We start from the raw sequence: 21,130 nt of genomic DNA on the forward strand, positions 1-21,130 counted from the left end.
AGTCATGCTAGCATATGGCAGAGAAGTATGCAAGAGCTTGTAACTTCAGAGAACCGTGAGATCTGGAGTCGCTTTGATCTGCTCATGTTAACAGACCAAGTCTGTACTGATCAGCAGCCAGGGGCCTGCATCCTGTTCTGCTGCGAGCACTGGAGAAACACCTCTGTTTGGTAATACACACATATACGCAAGCAAAACCTAACCCGACAGGAAACATGCATGGTGTTTGAATTTCTTCAGCTTTTTGGTGCTGAAAATTAGTCATTTTGAGATTTGAGATTCTTTCATGTTGTGAAAAGTATAGAAAATAAAGGAACAAAAAAGAGATGATGAGGTCTGAAATTGGTTGAGTCTGTCCTCCAAAAGTACTCCTTGATTTACAATGGGCTCCAATCAATATCTCCTATCCAAAGCTTTACTTTAACTATCAGTAGGACTGCTGTGAAACTAATTTCATACAAGCATGAAAATGAACTAAGATTAGCATGAAGGAGCCAGCCCTCCTGCACTTGTTTGAACCTGAGGCCTCCTGGATCAGAGGACCAGCTAGCAGGACCAGCACTCATTTTTGAGACCAATGTCTCGCTTCGACAGGAGACATGGCTTAGGTGACTGGCTTCCTGTCTGACAGTGCGCAGCTCCCATTATGCCCCAGAACCAGCATTGCATGCTTAAAAGCTGCTTGTGTGTTTGTCCCTGTCGCTCTGTCCATCTCCCCCCAAAACAATTTAACATGCTAGCCTGCGTTTCCTATTCATTCCAAAGCTCAGGATGCCCATGTGTTTAGGGCCATTCCTCAGTACTATGATGGGAGGTTTGTGGGTGTTCGGTGTGGGTTGCTTTCGTTATTTATCTTGAGTCTGGCGTGCGTCTGGCAGAGGCAAAGCTCTCCAAAGCCATACAGAAAGGCAGAGGAGAGAAAAGAAAACATTGCTCTTGAGTGATTTCACGTGGCGCTGGGCTGAAGGGAGGGGATCGGAGCTTCCTGGGTTTTCCGCTCAGCCACGCAAACCCCATCTGAGAAGAATCCCAACCATTTCCTCTCTCTCCCCCATATATCTGTCTGTCTTAGACATACACATATGGCTGTTCTGCTAGTGTTTCTGAAAGGAGGTTTCTGCTGAAAGGAGTTTAAGGCTGAACAACGGTGGCGTTTATGGCTGAACAATGGCCTTTCTTACTGATCTGAGATTTGAGATCAGATTTTAATGTGAGGTTGTTTGAATTTAGCTAAACCCTGACCCACACCAGCTGAATACCTTTCAGAAGTTGATCATCTTAAACACTTGAACTTCCATAGTTTGTTTGGAGCATGTGTTGAACAATTCCTACGTGTCAGTGTCGATTGCTGTAGCAGTGTCTGTCCATGCAGTTCATGGCCATTTCCATACAGCACTTCTGATGATTGATGGTTGTGGCTGTGCAGCGAAGTGGAGTGGCTTAAGTGCGATGCCGGAGATTCAGTCCAAGAACATGCTGTGCTCCACAGTGGTCTCACGTGAGATATGCTCCAAGAGCACACGCTGTTCCACAATGGTCCCACGTGGCAGTTAGTGCTATGTGAGTGAAACTGGATGGCTAAGCATAAGGAAATCTCCCTTCTGCATGTGGCTGCATTCCTGGGCCTGCAGGAGCATTAAGATGGTTATTTTGAATGAAACACCATTGTTCAGTTAATCTCTTAGATGATGTGTGCCAGATAATCATGTTTGCATATTGAACCTGCTCCCAACATATCTTAAAGAGTATGTCCTGTTGTTTTGTGATGTGTTTCAATCATTAACCCAGCTGAAGTAAATGAATTCAATTGTAAGAAATGTACAGTAAGTTATCAACATACAGCCTTTATCATTACTGTCTGGGTATTTTGCTGGAAACCTCTAAAAGTGGAATGAATGTGATTTATTGCTTTTTGAGCACACATAGCTCAATTATTAAAGATGGTAGCAAATGTCTTGGGCTTAGTCTACAGTCACATGAGGATTTACTCTTGGTGCAATTAGAAAAATCCCAGTAGCCATTTAAAAAAGTGTTAAAGGTAGACTCTGCACTGTGTGTTTCCAGATGGCCAGAAGAGGAAGAAGTCTCTGAGGAGGAAGCTGGACTCCTTAGCCAAAGAGAAGAACAAAGACAGAGGTAATGTTGATGCCAGCACACAATGACCCCTCTCTTCACTTGACCCGCATAATAGTTACAACTGGGTGCATTAACAGAATCCTGAATGTTAATCATACTGTTACTCAGCACAAAATCTGACCAACGTTTTTCTTGCTAAAATTCCAAGCAAGATGCTTTCATTACTAAGGCAGGTCCTCTGCTGTAGTGTCTTTTTTCAGACTCTGATAGGACAGGACCGTGACAGGCATCCTACAGGCTCTCACAGAAGTGCATCACTTTGTCTTTCCCTCCAGTTGTTTGGATCATTTTGTTCCAGGCCACTGAGGTTCACAAGAGAGTTTCATTGAATGTGTAAAACCCCAGGTGTAATATCTGGCCTACCAAAAAAAGACAGAAAGTGGGTGAGGGTAGATGCATTTACTACTGAGATATATTTAGAAAATTGTAAAGTTTTCCTTGTAAGGGGACACGGAACTGATGAGAGCTATTTGGCCTGAAACGGCATTTTTGGCAGGGTGTCTAGTTTTGAGGGAAATGAATTAAAACGGCAGGAAAGCCACTATGTCCCACGACTTGCCCACGTGTCTGGCTGCCATCAATTTTACAAGGAGAGAACACGTAAACAGATTTAAGTTGTACCTTACCTTCTTTAAAATTTCGAAACTGTTGTGAAATAAGCAATTTTAACTTTGTTTCTGTATGCCGGTAAATGTGTTTAATCTCTTAAGGGACAAGATGCAGTTTGTCATTATTTGTGTATCTAAAACTGAAGTCAGTTGTGCAAGTTTTTTGTAAAGTTCACAATCCGGAGCTGATAAAACTAGTTGCTGTTTACATGCCATTTCAAAGTTATTGAAAAGTACGTTTTTAGTAGCCTTAATAAACTGCTTCATTCCACCCTGAGAGACCATTCCAAGCCTCTGACTGCTGGTTCTCTCACTGTGGATGACAACAACAGGCCTCAGAGATTATAGTGCCCATCAAAAAGAGCTTCAAGTGCAGAAGCAACATAAACAGAAAAATACAGTGCAGGAATTCAACCAGTTTTTGCCAAGGAAACTACACTTTAAGAACCAAATAAATGCTAACATTGTGGTTTTAAATTCCAGTCCTGCAGATTTCTGACATTTTCTTTTACTTATATGTGTTTACTTTTAGTGTTACGACACATACTATTGTAATCTTTTTTTCACTCACCCAAGAGATCCTTTTCATTACACATGGTTGTATAAGGGTATGAGTAAAAGTCAGATTCCTTTGAAATGGTCTGTCTTATTAGAGGTTTGCAGGCATTGTAGATAGGTTCTCTCCTCTTGGCTATAACACATAGACACACTTACACACACACACACACACACACACACACACACACACACACACACACACACACACACACACACACATACACACACAAACACTTTCTCTCATTCTCCCAGCAGGTCTGTTTTGTCTCAGACACTGGTCAGTCAAGGCTGCCTGTCGGCTGAGGACAGCATGTGATGTTTGATCTAACTGGCCCCTGCTGTTCCATTTTCACTGGCCAGCTGTCCATACTATCACAGATCGAAGTGTATACATACACCGTATGCAAAGCACATCTAATATGGAAGGTTTTGAGGTCCTGGTATGTTACTCCATGCTACTCCACTGTGTGAGCTAAGAAAAGCCTGAGCAGCAGAATTGCCAGCGCTGTATAAACACGTTCGATCACCAGTGCGATCACCAGTGCGATCACCAGTGCGATCACCAGTGAGCGCACCTCCAATGTGTTTAGGGTTCATTTAGTACTTGCATTTTTATTGCATCAGATTCAAAGTTGTGAAATTTGAAATTCACGCATGAATTATGCAAAAAGCTTACACGTGCCCTTTACTAAGTTGCTACCCCTGGAACATCAAGGAGCCGGCTGTGCTGATTCCGTCTGCTCTTTGCCTTCCAGAGAGTGCTGCCCAGGCCTTCGGCATCTCCATCTCACAGGTGATTGCCAATGACCGGACACACAGGCAGCGGCAGGAAGGCCAGAGGCAGGAGCCTGCCCCCCGGGACGAGCACAAGGACCCCAGTGACTTGGTCTCCTCCATCCTGCAGTTCGCCACCAGCAAGCGGCCTGCCAAGGAACTCTCCAGCAGCAACTCCTCCCTCAGCTCCACCTCGGAGACGGCCAACGAGTCCACCTCACCCAACACACCGGAGCCAGCACCTCGAGCCCGCAGAAGAGTAAGGGACACCCGCTTTTGTCTTTTCAACAAGGGGCTCTTTAAAAACCAGTATTTTAATGCAAATAGCTTTACTTTTGATGACTTACTAAGGTTCTAAATAATGAGTAAAATACATTGTCTGTGTAAGCACACATCTCTTTGAGCCCTTGTTAGCTTGATTTGCAATCTGTTGGAGTCTTTTTAGTTGCATTATCTATACCAAGCATGCAATTTAAACACCATGGCATGAGTTTTATCAGGAAGGTGCAGTTTCTTCAACTTTTTTGAAACCTTCCTATAACCTTTGTGAATAACAATGTTGACGCCTTCTGCAGGGCGGCATGTCCGTGGACTCCATCACTGACCTGGACGATAACCAGTCTCGCCTGCTGGAGGCACTGCAGCTCTCGCTGCCGGCTGAGACGCCCAGCAAGAAGGAGAAGCACCGGGACAAGAGGCTGAGCCTGAACCCTATTTACAGACAGGTGCCCCGCGTGGTAGACAGCTGCTGCCAACACCTTGAGAAGTATGGTACGCTGCCTATTAGAAACACTGCCTCACACATGAAGCAAAACTCCACATGATGTGGGCAAGTAAAGCTCTCGACCACGATCAGTGTGGTCAGTCGACATCGGTGGGCAGATGTCTGAGCTGTACTTTCTTTCCCTGTAGGTCTGCGAACGGTGGGAATTTTCCGAGTGGGCAGTTCAAAGAAGAGAGTGAGACAGGTAGGAGTGTGAATGCACTTCTACCACCGCACCTTGGTTGCTCTCAGTAATGAGAAGGCTAGGGCTCAATCCAGTGCAGACTGAAGTAACCAATGCAGCTGTTTGTCTTCTTAAGCATTCTTCATTTTGGAGTGACTATTCCAATACTCTGTGGTTTCTCTAGTGATGCTAGATTTTTAGAAATATTAGTTTATTGGATCTACCCTGAAGTGGCTGTCCTTGATGAGTTCTGCTGGGTATTGTTTGATCTGTCCTTTGTTTTGAACTGTGTTGCATTACTACACCCACTGCTTCTGTTATCTCTTCTCAGCATCGGAATGTGGATATTTGGTTTTTTCACATACTCTTTGAAGAGTATGATTTAACCAAACTGTATGTCATTCTGGTGAAAGATCCAGAGAGACGTGACACATTGGTTCTTAATCCTGAGGCTGCTGTTTTTTCTCAAAACAAAAGCATTTTCGTGGAGTAGGTGAGGCTGGAGTGGATCTGGTGAAAGTGCTTTGCCTTTTTCGCTCATAAAACAAGCCTATGACAATTTTCCTGTCACCTCCCTCATTTTGTAATTACACAACACTACAATAGCTGATTTTATCTTTCATTCACAGTGCTGCCAGCTCATCTTGACTGTGAATGACATTTTTTTCTCTGGCCTAAAGAATAAGTTTCATGTCAACATGTTGGGTTCCTAGTAAAAGGAATAGGACCTTCACCATGACATACATTTATTACTCTTACACATTTATTCCTCTTACCAAGTTGGTTTTGGTGTGAACTGTAAGCTTATTGTACAGTAAGTAAACAAATATCTGCATCCTCAAGTGCCTCAGAATCAAATTGCAAAAGAAGCAATTTGAGAAGAACCTGTTGGACAAGGTCTTGTGGTGGGAGAGAAGCCACAACAAAGGTCACACAGTTTTTTTTAAATGACCCACCACAAGAAAGAAAAAAAATCCCCAAAAATGATTATTACAAAAGCAAGCCATGATACATCCACATGTTATAGTCAGTCTATAGTCATCCACATGTTATAGTCAGTCTATAGTCATCCACATGTTATAGTCAGTCTATTTTTTCTCACAAGTAAGTGAAAAGTTGAAAACAGTTTTCCTCCATTCCCCCCTCCCCACACTTTTTGCTGAGGCTATTATTTCCTCTGTGTAGGCTGTACTTCCATGCAGTCAACCCTGCATGCAAGTCTTTGCTCTCTTTTCTGAGCCTGTATAAGGCGTCCACTGGCCTACACCCTGCCACACTCAGATACTAAAACGCGCACATTCTCAGATTAGCAAGGCTTGAATCCAAGCCTCTGCTCACCCTCTTCACTCTAAATGGGGAATTCCATGCATCTCACTGAGCAGATGTGCAGTCACAGTCTAGTTGGGAAATGCAGACCTGTTTTGCTAAGGAGATCTGGCAAGGTTCCTGGTATAAGTGTGTGTTCTGAGGGCGCATGCGGTCTTTGTTTCTTGCTCCGTGCTTCCATGTGTCCATAACCACGGCACCATGCATCTTTTCCACAGCTTCGCGAGGAGTTTGACCGGGGCGTAGACGTGCAGCTGGATGGGGAGCACAGCATCCATGATGTGGCTGCACTGCTCAAAGAGTTCCTGAGAGACATGCCTGACCCCGTGCTTACCAAGGAGCTCTACACTGCCTTCATCAACACCACACGTAAGGAAAACCACCCCCTACCTCTTGCACAGTGTGCACAGCTAAAGCCTTTTGCTTAACCACTCTTTGAAGAGATAGATATGTGCACAACAGAGCTGAACTCAGCATACTGGCAAGTCTCCCATAGCATTTCGAAATAAAGCAGTCTCCACTGGGTCTTTGAGCCTTGTCTCGTAAACACGTTGCGATTTCACTGCAGTGCAAAGCCTTCAGCTGGGGCTTGTGTTGATTGCGAGCCAGAACAAACTAGCCTGTTCTGGTAGTGCAGCACGACAGTTAGTTTGGTGTCGCTAAGATGTGACCTTTGACCTTTAGACCTCAATGTGACCTTTGACAGTGATGGAACCGGAAGACCAGCAGCTAGCCATGCAACTGCTTGTCTACTTGCTGCCGCCCTGCAACAGTGACACCCTCCACCGGCTGCTGGAGTTCCTGTACACCGTGGCCCAGCACGCCCATGACACGTATGACAAAGACGGACAGGAGGTGAGAGGTGGCTCCTAACACAGCCAATACAACTTCCTGTTTTTAGACCAGTGTAGTGCTGATTTTAAGCTAAAAGCAGTGGTGGTGTTTGTGGGTTTCGCATTAAAGAAACCACAGTGTCATGTTTTATAGGGATGCTGGTGAAAATTTCAGTCTGTATAGAGTTAGTCTTCTTATATGTTTAGGGAGCTCAGTCATGCTTGATCCCCATGTTTTACTGTTTTTTGGTAAGTTTTTAAGTGCTCATAAGTATCTTAACAGGATCCAGCAATAACATCTAGATTTTAGTTATTTCATACTTAATAGAACACTGGGGATTACCTTAGCCTACATTAGTCTACATCGCGTAAATGGATGTCACATTAAGCTGGCTAATTAGGGCTTATTTGGAAGTGTATCTCAGTCCACAGTAATGTGACCAATGTGAAGCTGATACTTACAGTATAATGGAGACCAGTTTAACTGCACAGTGTACACAGGAGACTAAAGTGACACTAATTTAACATTGGTGAGTAATTTGCACAGGCTGTCAGGCTGCATGCGTAGTGCTCTGTTTTTAGCACTATAGCAACCTAAGTGGCATTGAAACTTCCGTTTGCTGTGTGTACAAAACGTACATATCGCATTTGCTGGAAATGTGCATGGCAGAGCTGCAAATCTGGGTGTGCCACTGGGTGTTTAGAGTACATTTGAGTGAATCAGAGTGTGCCACTGGGTGTTTCCTGTACATTTGAGTGAATCTGAGAGTGTGCCACTGCGTATTTAGCATACATTTGTGTGTGTGTGTGTGTGTGTGTGTGCATGTATGTGTGCGTGCATGCACGTGTGTGTGTGTGTGTGTGTGTGTGTGTGTGTGTGTGTATGTGTTGATTTATTCGTGTTTAGTATACATTTGTGTGAATCAGAGAGTGTGCAACTGGGTTTTTAGCATCCATTTGATTGAAACAGAGAGTGTGCCACTGGGTGTCTACTGTATATTTGAGTGATTCTAAGAATGTGCCACTGGGGTCTACTGTACATTTGAGTCAATCTGAAAGTGTTCCACTGTGTGATTAGCGTCCATTTGATTGAAACAGAGAGTGTGCCACTGGGTGTCTACTGTATATTTGAGTGATTCTAAGAATGTGCCACTGGGGTCTACTGTACATTTGAGTCAATCTGAAAGTGTTCCACTGTGTGATTAGCGTCCATTTGATTGAATCAGGGAGTGTGCCACTGGGTGTCTACTGTACATTTGAGTGATTATAAGAATGTGCCACTGGGAACAAACACATAAGAATGTAGGTGTAGTGGTGTAGGTGTAGTGCTGTAGGTGTGGTGTAGGTGTAGTGCTGTAGGTGTAGTGCTGTTAATGCTGTTATGTAAGATTTTTATTGTTAGGTGTATAAGTACACACATCACAGTCACTTTCTATGTGAAAAAATCAATGCACAAACACACACACAAGAATGTAGGGGCAGTGATGTTAATGCTGCTATGTAACGCACACACGCACACACACACACACACAAATGTACACCCAACTCCACACTCTCAGATTCACCCGAATGCATGTTAAACAAAAAAAAATCAACACAAGGCACTGGCACATAGTGAAAGGTCATAAGGTCATAGGGCAATATCTGAAGTTCTGAAGAACATTTCACATATTCATTGCAAAATGTCCAGTGTCCAAGGTCTGTTTTGTAATAGATGATCTCCGTTTTGTCTACAGGTGACGGGCAACAAGATGACGTCGATCAACCTGGCTACCATCTTTGGGCCGAACCTGCTCCACAAGCAGAAGAGCTCCGACAAGGAGTTCAGCGTGCAGAGCTCAGCTCGGGCAGAAGAGTCCACTGCCGTCATTGCTGTGGTGCAGAGGATGATCGCCACCAGTGAAGACCTTTTCATGGTGAGGGCAAAAGTGGATCACTTGATTGGTCCTTCTGGAGGAGGGGGTGTGGTCTCGAGCAATAGATGAGGTTGATGTAGACTGTAATCTTCAAGAGCAACAGGAGTGTGTGAAACTTGATCCTGGAGATCTAAGCCAGAGCTTTATTCTGATCTTGTTTTGACATAGCTGAAGACTTTCATTAACAGAATTGGGTGCAAATTTGACACCCCTGATGCAGAATATCCTGTAGAGTGAAGTACTTGCGAAAGTGCATACCATCAGCATAAAGTAATTTAACACACTAGCTCAGATCCTGAGGCTCCCACACTCACCACATACACTTTTAGGTACTCTTTTTAGTCACACAACACGTTGGTCAACCTCGGTTCCACATTTCACTCATCCCATCTCTTACTATGCCTTTTGACGCACAACCGCTTCTATTAAAAACTGCAGTGGACATTAGGTGTGTGTGTGTGTGCGTGCATGCGTGCGTGTGTCATAGCTGATCTGTTTTTGCCCAAAATCAAGCAGCTTAGCAGGGAAGGCCTGCAGAAACAACCTGCCAGGGTAGAGGACTTTTTCCAGAAGGCTTTAGGGATTACACCTCCTTCTCCCCCTCATTTCTCCCTCTTTAAACTCTGGTTCCTTTGAGCAGCACCTTTGTGGATGGTGAGAGCTACAGAATATAGAGTTCAGTGTATGTTTTATCAAAGCAGCAAAAAAAGCAATGAAGTAATATCTATAGTGCTGAATTAACTATTACCAACTGGACTAAATACTGTAGGCTATTGTAACACAGATGTTTTTGCTGTGTGTGTGCACGCTAGGTAAAATGTGGTTCATTGTATAATGTCAGCGTCAGATGCTTTGAGAGTGAGTCACAATGAGTCACTGCAGATGCAGCTTTATGCCTGTAAAAGACCGCTCAGATGTTAACTCTGTGCAACGTCGTGTTTGCATATGTGTGCATCAGTTTTCATGTTGCAGCTTGTTTTTGTCATGCGCCGGTCAGCAGGCATATTGTTGAGTCATGATCTTGGAACACTCGATTTAATGATGTTGGTGTTCGCAGGTGTCTCCCGATTTGCAGAATGAAGTACTGATGAGCTTGCTGGAGAGCGACCCTGATGTGGTAGACTACCTGTTACGGCGGAAGGCATCGCAGTGCGTGGAGTACTTTCAGCACACGCAGACACATGTGCACGTCAGACTCAAAACAGCTGTGGCTCAAATGTACAAATGTCTTGTTTAGTGATATAGTCAACCATTATGAACCGATGGGAAAGTAATTGCAAATATATGGCTATATATTGCCCTCTGGTGGCCATTACTGAATAGTGTAACAGGAATCATTTAACTAACAGAAATATAAATACTGTCCTACAAAATAGCAGTATGCCTCCACTGCCTTCCATGAGACTTCTACATCTCCTACTTTTGTTCTTTCTCCTCCAGGAGTCCAGACTTGTTGAACTCAGATGCCTCCTTTTCCCTGAGCGAGCGGAGGTCATCCAGTGACTCCAACAAGGTGTCCAGTGGGGAGGTGTCTCCTTATGACAACAACTCTCCTGTCCTGTCGGAGAGGAGGGGTGGGGATGGGGGTGGCAGCATTGGCAGTGGCTCAGCGGGAACGCTCAGCACAGAGCGACTCTTCTGTGTACCGGAGCAGTACACCTTGGTGGGCCAAGTGTCAGGTCGCACCAAGGACACTAACACAAATCCCTGGTCCCCAACCAAGGGTGAGACCTTTGCTGAGTTACTTGTTAAAAGCCCATTAATGAACCAGCATGATGCTATATTGTCATCTGTTGTGAAGTAGAGTTAATTTGCCTAACCTTTATTCTTTCAGATATTTCAGAGGCCAACATCTGGGGTGCCTGGCACTCAACGCTGAAGCCGGGGTTGAGGGAGCAAACTTGTACAGGTACTATGGAAGCAGCAGCTGGAGCTTGAAATGAAAATGCTCAACCAAAAGGCAATATGAACCACTTCTAAGCCTTAGTGTATGGCAAGTAGTAGCTTTAAGTGAGTGTAATAACTGTAAAAGGCACATTTTGTTTCTATTATTTTCTGTTTGTGAAATAAAACAATGTTTCTGGAGTTAAAATAGCAGAACGTCAGTTTTCATTGTAGGGTAGGGATGTCCATATCTGGTTTATTCTGTAGGAATTACTGCTCTTTGTATACTAATGCTGGCATTTTTGGGGATTGAAACTGCTTGGACATTTAGCTGCTCTATTGTTTTATGGACTGCTGTGCGTTTGTTCAGCATTAATAGTTCATGCACAAGAGAGCTTACAAAAAGCCTAAAGCAGATTCTGGCTGTAGCACTGGCATCTCACGCTTTCTGCTGATGTTTCTAAACATGAGTGCCAAAGAAGTGTCAGCGCCATTATAAAGCTCAAAACATCAGATTCACTAGATATGAGACATAGCCAAAACATTTGGTGTGTCGTAATACACTATTTGGTACATTCGTAAGAAGCAAGAATACATGCATAAGGCTGGTTACTGAAACCTGATGCCAATATGGAACTGGTTCCTTCAAGACTGAATCGCAGTGCAGATTTCAGTGCCTCATTTAGGTACCATTTAAAGGGATAGTTCAGTGAAAAAAAAGTACTTCATTTTAACTTTAACCAAGATGCAGTCGATCAGAGAAGACATGTTTGTAGTCCAAATGTTGCTTCTTTAGTTTATAACAAAAGCTACTGACATTGTTAACAAACACCGGAAGCCTTTGTAAATAAGCTACATGTCCACAAACTTGTCTCACCACGCTCAAAGGACATTTTGCTTCTCGTAGTGGTGATGTTTTCATTCACTTTTATAGTTTACATATTCATACTGCATCTTAAAACCCATCAACTAAGCTGTGAGACCATTATTTAGACCTGGATACTGTTTGAACTGGTTGAATGAAGTTTGTGGGCATGTATTTACAAAGGCTATTTGTGTTTCTGTTGACATCCAGTGTTTGTTAGCAACATTAGCAAGTTAGCAGTTTTCGTTCTAAATTGTGACTATGCCACTGCTAGTTAATTTGTTAAATATTTTATATATATATATATATATATATATATATATATATATATATATATATATATATATATATACACACACACACACACACACACACACACACACACACACACACACACACACACATTTAAGGTGTTAATATATTGTTTGATTTGAAGTTCAATTTTGCTTAGAAATAAAAAAAGACATTCTTTGATGTCATTGACATTCTTTTATTTTGAGTACCTGTGCAGGAACTGTTTATGAGCCAGCATCATCTCGTTTTAGTATCGTTTTAGCCCTGGTAACATAAAAAACCCAAAAGATACCCAACCCTAATAGCGATGACAAATAACGGAAGCCCACATAGAAGCCCACAGTTGTGCATAACCAAAAAATATGTTCAAAGCATGAAAAGAATGTGCGAATAGAAGAACACTGTCTAGGCCAGAAGTATAGAAACTGTAGGGTGCATGCCCTCGTGCACCATATAGGAACTGGGTGGGTCTTATTCTGTAATGATTTATTCTGTAATGTTGGTTTATTTTCTTTTTGTAATTATAAATTTGAGAAATTTCCAAAAGGGAACAGTTTGGACTGTCTTTGGACAGATGAGATGGAGACTAATGTGTGCCAGAGTTGTGTGTGAGTGCACACACATTTGGAGGCAAAAACATATGGTATATATGTTGAGTTAACCATTTATGGTCAAATTGTCTTGATATTATAGCTAGGAAATAGGCATATCCCCCATTGTTCCATGTTGTTACAGAATAATGGAAACCATTGTTTTCTGAGTTATATTTTAATTAAAAGTACTTGGAGAGTGCAAGAAAGTATTGATTTGTTTTAACTTCCCAGTAGTTGTTTAATCTTAGAATAAGAAACTTACATTTCCTACATCTTATCCTGATTGACACAGTTATCAGTAGATGGCATATGTACCCATGACTTTGGTGTTGTTAGCACCTTCACCTGCTCTACCAGGTAAGATATAACATGTATGTTGGCTAGTTTGGCTGCTGTTGGGCTTTTTGCCTTCATGCTTTCAGATTTACAGATAAAAAAAAGTCATTTGGAATAAGGAAAGTCCGATGAAGAAAATGATTAGATTAATATGGACTGCATCTCCTTGACCATGTAATCCATCCTGAGATCACCCTGTGATGCTAGCACCCCTTCCTCAACATGAACATTGAGTTAGGAGTGGATGTTTGTTTGTTGTCCTAGGTTCCCATGGTAACATGTCAGAGGGGAGCTCCCGCAGCTCACAGGAGGGAATTGACAGTCACCAAGGCGACTCCAAGCAGCTTGTCCAGATGCAGCCCTCTCTAGGTGGGACAGATTGTCGGCAGCACCCGGTGGTGACACGTGTTTATAGCAGCCCTCAGCCAGGTCAGCGACGTCTCCATCTGAATCTCAACCCCGACAGCCAGTCAGCATCCAGCAGCTCAGAAGACCTGCCAATTGGGAGCAGCCACAGCATACCCAGTCCCACACTGTTCCCTAAACCAGCCAATAGAAATGAGGCTCACCTTGCACCACGTTCTTACAGACACTCAAAATCAACTCCTTCTATGGTGTCACCTGTTTCCTCCATTTCTCCAGTTCCTGCGACCTTGGCTCAACTGCGCCCCCAACAGTCAGGGAAGCCTGTTAATCAGAACTCATCCTCATCACAGGGGGGAGCTCTAACTCCCATGAGCCCAGAGTGGCAGGACTGGCAAAGAGACAGGTGGCAAATCTGGCAGCTCCTGTCTTCAGACAATGCAGACACACTGCCAGAGACGTTGGTCTGAGGCTGTGCTATTGTGGACCCCAGAGGCATCTCAGGCACACCTGCAATGAAGAAAGGCTGTGTGCCTATATGGGAAAAGCCACTGCCTTGTGCTCATGGGGTTAGGCAGCTTGTGGCTAAGCTCCTTGCCATACTTCATGCAGCAGTTTCGTCGAGTTGTCTTGGACTGAGATTTAAAAAAGGAAAAAGAAAGAAAGAAAAGAAAACAGTCACTACCCAGCTGGTCCAACTGAGGTGTAGTAGATCCCACCACATGAGAGTCAAACTATTGCTGTAGTCTGGGGCTCATACAATGCTACACCCTTCCTCACTTCTCCATGCTAACTCCTCTGGAGAAGCCAATGTTGTAATTAAGAAAAAAATAAATCCTTACACTTTGTTTCAGTTTAAAGAAAAGCCCTTTTCTTAATAATATCAACAGTTAAGGATTGTTACATTAGAAAAACAAACAAGTAACTGTTGTAACTGTGATCATGGATTTAATGAATGGAGTAAAGGAGGTGAGTATGGGATTGTTTGAAGTTGAATTAGATCTAGGTTAGTGTACCATTGGACTCTAAATCTGTGCCTCGTACCTCTGTGGATGTAAGAACACAGATAAGAGTAAATACCTCAAATTAGTCCTGGTAATATCCATTCAAATCTAATGTTAGTCTAATATTATACCAACTCTTTTAGTCATACTTTTATATAAACTAATTGAGAGGTACAGCATACTCAAACTATTGTGTAACTGCTGTGTCTGCCTGCAGTTTTTTTTTTTTTAAACAATATTTTTTTTAATGCACTGAATGATACGACATGAGGTGAAACTTAGCGTCACATCAAAGAATAGTAATTATGGGTAGTCTCAATTCCACTTTGTAAATACACCAAAAGAATATCGCCCAAAAGCTGCTAAATCACATGTATACAAAATGACTCTATAGTGTAATGTATATCAATTCTCACATTACCTCTATCATTTCAGTAAGGATTAAAGGACAATGGAAATACTATTTTCTATTAATTAAGAATGTGCAATGTCAGCCTTTGAGTGATGAGATTAAGGTAAGAGAGGAAAAGCTATATTATATATAGTAGCATTGTAAAGAACCCAGGAAACATTTAGCTGTAAGTTCACTCTGAGAGCACTTAAGAAAGGTACATGCACCACAATGGATTTGGTTTTACAAAAAGAATCTCACTGATTTATCAAAATTTCTGCAAAATGCACTCATTGATATGTAATAAAATTTGTGAAGAGTATTTAGAATTAAACCAGTCCCTTATAGAGAAGTTTACTGACTCAGTGTTTGTGATGTACAATGCAAAGATAGCTGTTCTATTTATCCAAACCACCAAAAATTGTATACAAAATCCCTGCTGCACAATTTAGCAGTGTCAAAGGCATCTGGCAATGTGCTTGTAAGCATTTCATTTTAGAGGCTTTAAAGGTTGCAGACTACTGACCCCTGACACTACTGTTGAATAATTCTGACTTTTCTGTGGAATGATGTGTTTTTCATCTGAATGAATTATTACTTTTCAATGAGCAATTTACGCAGAAATTCAGAAAAATTGGTGCATTTCCCCTTAAAGCTAATTTGGCTTGAAACAACTCTCTGCCTCTTTGGAATGAACTGTGCCTTTTATTTTAAAGCTTTGGCTAAGAACAGAACTGCATTTTGCCAGTGCAGAATTTAAAGACACATGGTATAATTTAAATAGCATTAATAGTTTTAATACCATGAAACAAGTAATTTCTGTTCATGGTCTCTGAATGGAAGTTTAGTTGTGTATATTCAAAGAAAAATGCCAATAATGGTGTATTGTGAGAGGCAGCAATGTCGCTGACTCTTAGTAGAGTAAAATTGACATAAAAGATTGCATTTATAGTGATCCTTTTTTTTACACAAAACTGTTGTGCCTCTGACTCTTCTTTAAGTCCTACAAGCATTGACTGTGTGAAACAGATTAACAACCAGGCATAGGCAGGTTTATTATGCTTTGAGATGAAAATGAAAAGTCCTTAGGATTAAATCATTTTATTTCATTTAGGTAAACCACTAGCACCAGCCAAATAAATTGTGGCCAACCTGTGACATCACTTGTCTGTTAGCATGATAATGTAACCAGCCACTTTGCTTAGCAACAGGTTCCAAGTAAGGAAACCCAAGCTTGCTAACCCATCACTCTAGTTTCTACATACAGTTCTTTAGGGGAACGTCTTTCATTCTGATGAAATTACTACCATACATGTTGGGTTAAATGATTTTCCCCTCCCGTTCTGTATAGTTTCACGATCCAGTAAATATTATGAAGCAAAGGTTATACTCAATCTTCTAGCTTCACTGCAGTCTACATGTTTATCTGCAAATATTGCATTTTAGGTTCCTGGCCTATTTGTAGTTCATTTGGTGGTAACAGTTGCTATACTTCATCATAACATTATTATGCTTGCCGAAACATACATGTTAATCAGCTCAGAATAATTGGAATTATTCACTGTAGCTATAATGTCAATTAGATTTATGTAGAGTTTTACCATTTTAGGGAACATTCCACAAATCTCAAAGCTTTTAATGTGGTTTAACCTTGATCCTGGCTGTGTCCTGTGCCAAATGTTCTCTCAACAATATTAATATTAATTTTTAATATGTTGTGTAATTATGTTAATGAGTTTGTAATCTATGGCCCAAATATAAGGTAGAAAGATGTTATTACTTCAATATTAGTCAATATTGTAATAAGGAACTGTTTGTACTCTATACAGATAATGCTTTTGTATGGTCTGACATTTACTGTGAAGCTTGCTTTGGTATTGTTTTTCTTTTTTTTTTAAATTGGTCTTTTTTATTTGCTTTTGTTTTAAGCAAGTGTCATTAAAATAAACGAGAAAGCAAGTTGGAAATCTTAGATTTACAGCTGAAATGGAATTTTGCACAACATTACCATAATTTTGGACAATATAAGCTATATGACAAAAAGTATATGGACACCCCTCCTAATTATCTAGTTATTGTGTTTATGCTATACCCACAGCTAACAGGTGAATAAAAGTGCAAAAACAGACAAACGCTGGTAGAAGAATGGACCTGTGACTTTAAATGTGCCCCTGTCATGGTATGACACTTTTGCCAGATAGTTCATTAAATTACTTCCCTTCTAGATGTTCCCCGTTAAGTGCTATTATTGAGAAATGGAAGCATGTAGGAGCAAAAGCTTAGTCATGAAGCTGTAGACCACGCAAACTTACACAGTGGGGCTGGCCACAGTTGAAGTGTGTAGCAAGTAAAACCACCTATCCTCTGTTGCATCAATCACTACTGAATTACCCTTTACTGTGGCAGTCTGATGGACGAGTCTGGGTTTTTACGTGTGCATGAAGAATGCTTCCCATTGAAATGCATAGTACCAGTTTAATGGTGGAAAGATAATGGTGTGTGGCTGCTCTTAAGGGTTTGGGCTATTCCCGCAACTTCTAGGGTAATATTCATGTTACAGCATACAAAGACATTTTATACAATTACATGGTTCCAACTTTGCTGCCACAGTTTGGGGAAAGTACTTTCCTGCTCCAAAATGACTCTGCCCTTGTTCACAAAGCAAGGGCTATAAAGACATGGTTTGTTGAGTTTGGTGTGGGGGATCTCCAGTGGCCTCCACAGAGCCCTGACCACAACTCCACTGAACACCTTTGGGATGAATTGGAATGTTGATTGTAAGACAGGCCTTCTCATCCAACATCAGTGCCTGACCTCACAAAAGCTCTTTTGACTGTCTGAGCACAAATTTCTACAGACAAACTCAAGAACCTTGTGGCAAACTTAGTTTACCAGACCATCATCCACTGCACAGAATTGTTCAAGTGTACAAATTCTATAGCCTTTATAATAGCCTGTCTAGAGCTCAAGTTCACTTTATAGAATATTAAAAACAAGGAAACAATGAACACGCAAAGGGACAAGACCATGTGAATTTTAGTTCAGTTTTAGATGAAAGACTGGATATGCCGCCAGGTAAGTACTGGGGCACGAAGTTATACAATTGAGAAGCCACAGCACATAAACACCCACTACCCCAGGAAGAGAAATTAGTGTGAGGAACAACTAATAACCCAGACCTGAATTTATTTGTGAGGGATATATGTGTGAGGGATGTATGGGTAGAAGAAATCTCAAAAAGAAGTATGGAGTGTTCTTCAAAGAAGAGTGTTCTTCTATGTATCATTACTGAGAAATCCTACCTGGGCTCATAGACCTGTTATCTTACAAATTAATCTGCTACTAATAGTGTTAAAATATTAACTCACTTTGTCCTTTGCAATTGGGCTTTAGCAACAGCCAAGAATACCAAAGCCATACAGGTGAGTGTTAATACCACATGATGAGAAAAACTTGGGATACCCATGGCAAAAAGTGTGAGGCCCATGTGCCCAGTTACAAATAAATCTTACAGGCATTTCTAGCTAATTATTCCATCATACACATCTACAACAGGACATGTGGCCAGATCATCTACCTAGAATAGAAGATGCCATCAAATTTAGCCCTGAGATGGAAAAATACCAAGTTATCTCTAAGAATCCCTGGTTAGCATCGCAATTTATACTGTGGTTATACAGCTGGTTAGGGCTGCAAAAGAACAACAAGACCTCACAAAGGCAATGAGCAAATACAGGGACTATAATGCAGACAGCAGTTAGCAGAGAAACAAAACACATTTGATTTATACTAAAAAGAAAGCACAGCAGTCCTGGGAATGGCCAGTACAACCGTGATGTAGCAACAACATGATGGTGATACATCCAAGTAACTTCTGCCAAAGTGGCATCACCAATTTCTCTTTCTTTTTTTGGGGGGGCAAAGTGTGACTTCCCTTTGATGTTTGGCTTTAGTTATCTGGATAATATTGAATTCAAGATCAGCTTCCTATATGTCCAAAACATTTCATGAGATCTACAAGACTCCTCATAACATTTACACTTAAAAAAAAAAAAAATGTTGAAGTTAGGAGGATTTTGACTGAAATTCGAATTTTGCTTTGTATTTCTGCAAACCCCTCCTATGTCTCTCAAAGACACTGACATTGGCTGAATTATTCATTCAAATGTGCAACATATGAGAACACAGCTAGCTATAAAAAACTGTTTAATTGCTATAGTTTGTCTATAATTGAATTTACATCTTGTTTATTGGTTATAGGCCAAACTTTGCACCAAACAGAAATTTTTCCAAAGCTTGCTTCACCTTGACCTATACAATCTAAAGTCTAAAGTGCTTTTAAAAAGTGAATATTGCCAACAAAATAGCTAATAAAGAAATATAATTACAACATTAAATAGACCTATGAAATACTCTTCTCTCTCTCTCTCTCTCTCTCTCTCTCTCTCTCTCTCTCTCTCTCTCTCTCTCTCTCTCTCTCTCATACGTATCTGATTGAAGGCCTGACTGTGAGAAAAAATATATGACCACCCTCTAGAAGGGTGAGACAGGAATTTATTATATATACAAAAAACATTGACTTGCACCTCAAATAATAGCCCAAAGGTGGCACCACACACTGCAAGGGTCTGCACAGTCAGGCAAGCTTTAGCCCCTTGATGTTAATAAAGCTTGCCTTGCCTTGCCTTGCCCTTAGGGGGAAGAGCAACTAATATATTGCAGCCAAAACAGTTAGTATATCATAGTATTTGAAATACTGTAGTTATGGACCATGTCAAGGAAACTGTGTTTCATTAATGTCTGGGAAAATGTTGGTTCATCTTTTAAATGTTATGCTTATTTTCCTTCTAAACCTGGCCATATGGTTTGGAAGACTTTATAGTAAATGATGCCAGCAATGCTAAACAATTGGGTCAGATTAGATGCTAATTTTAAAAAGTGCTAAGTTCAAACATTTCACAGTAATGAAACTATACATGAAAACACCCTGGGGAAAAAAAACAACAACAACAACAACATAAAAAAAAAAAACCGTCAGGGTGAACTGACAGGAAAATTGCTCATACCTCTAAAAAACAGTATTTTATTTTATTGCTCAGACTTTCCCCTTCAGCAATGTCCCACGGAAGCTTAACCATGTCATTACGGTCGGCCGCTGGAACGTAGTGGTTGAATTGGACTGAAATTCCTGTCACAACTGCCTACCCTGGACAACCACCAATTATTCTTCTGTTTCTGCTCTTGCATACCATAGCCATGCCTTCATGGTTCGGCGAGGTGAGCCACGAGGAGGATGGACATGGACAAAAACCGGCATCAATTTCTGTGGGCAGTAACTGACCCTTCTGAGACATGCTCACTTGAACGTACGATTTTTGCTTGCAAAAAAACCCTTTTATTCTCGAATACAAGAATCATTCTAAGTAAAAGTAAAAGAGAGAAATTAAAACAGAACAAAGACTCAAAACCTGCCTGTAAAGGGTGGCAACTCTTATCTGTCACCAAAGGCATTTGCTGCTAATCATAAGGCCGATGATATCAACAGGATATTAGGCCCTATCTAGAGCCTGAACGCAGAGGTTCCAGATTTCGCACATATGCTTGCTCCAAGCTGATCTTATTGCTTGATAATAACAAGCCAAGACAGTAATAGCAGCCAGCCCAAGTACAATCAAAACCGGAGAGTATGCTGGCAGACCTCCAGCCAAGCCATGGGTGAAGTCGCGGCCGAGCTAAGGCGAACCCCCCCAGGGCTGCGTCCCAATGGAGAGAGCGCAGAAACTTGGCGTGGTAGTCCTGCTTTGTCTCAGCAGCCCCTGCCTTTCTCCTTCCCCAAGCACAATGCTGCATTGTTGCCTGGGACAACAAGTCCTGTTGCCTACGCAAAACAGATGGCCCGCTCATTATGCAGCTTCAAAGAGATGACCGTGCTCGCAAGGACATCCTAAGAGGACCCAGTTTGAACATCTTTTTTCCATATAGATGTTTTTACGATTGAACTCTGCACAAGTTAACATCCAACTGACTGATGCCATTGTTTGACCATTTGAAATCAGATACCATAATTTAGTCAGTATGCAGGAAAAAACTGAAATTGTTAGGTATCTTTGACTTGATAGAGCCTAAAGCTTTAAACCAAACAAAATAACACAAAGATTATGACTGCTATAATTGATTATGGTAGGATGTTATTTTAATAGCTATATTTTGTCCTGTCTGACATGCAATAAAGAGCATAGTTTAATATTTAGGTCCTACACATGAACACTGCTAGAGTATTCTTTTAGGCTATGTCAGCTTGA

General features: G+C 41.4%; 1 protein-coding gene across 2 annotated transcripts in view; it reads left to right on the top strand.

Annotated features, from left to right (window-relative positions):
• LOC113578500 (rho GTPase-activating protein 6) overlaps window positions 1-16,795 on the top strand; it is a 67,596-nt gene extending 50,801 nt beyond the window's left edge. For both annotated transcript variants that reach the window (XM_027011782.2, XM_027011784.2), the window contains exons 3-13: window positions 2,065-2,136; window positions 4,058-4,335; window positions 4,652-4,847; window positions 4,989-5,044; window positions 6,568-6,718; window positions 7,056-7,204; window positions 8,919-9,098; window positions 10,156-10,247; window positions 10,539-10,822; window positions 10,933-11,007; window positions 13,335-16,795. In XM_027011782.2, coding sequence (XP_026867583.2) covers window positions 2,065-2,136; window positions 4,058-4,335; window positions 4,652-4,847; window positions 4,989-5,044; window positions 6,568-6,718; window positions 7,056-7,204; window positions 8,919-9,098; window positions 10,156-10,247; window positions 10,539-10,822; window positions 10,933-11,007; window positions 13,335-13,903 — 2,102 coding nt within the window. In that variant the 3' untranslated portion in view covers window positions 13,904-16,795. The remainder of the gene's footprint in view (window positions 1-2,064; window positions 2,137-4,057; window positions 4,336-4,651; window positions 4,848-4,988; window positions 5,045-6,567; window positions 6,719-7,055; window positions 7,205-8,918; window positions 9,099-10,155; window positions 10,248-10,538; window positions 10,823-10,932; window positions 11,008-13,334) is intronic.
• Window positions 16,796-21,130: the final 4,335 nt, after the last annotated feature.

Source organism: Electrophorus electricus, chromosome 16 (assembly GCF_013358815.1).
Source record: "Electrophorus electricus isolate fEleEle1 chromosome 16, fEleEle1.pri, whole genome shotgun sequence".
NCBI classification, from domain to species: domain Eukaryota; kingdom Metazoa; phylum Chordata; class Actinopteri; order Gymnotiformes; family Gymnotidae; genus Electrophorus; species Electrophorus electricus.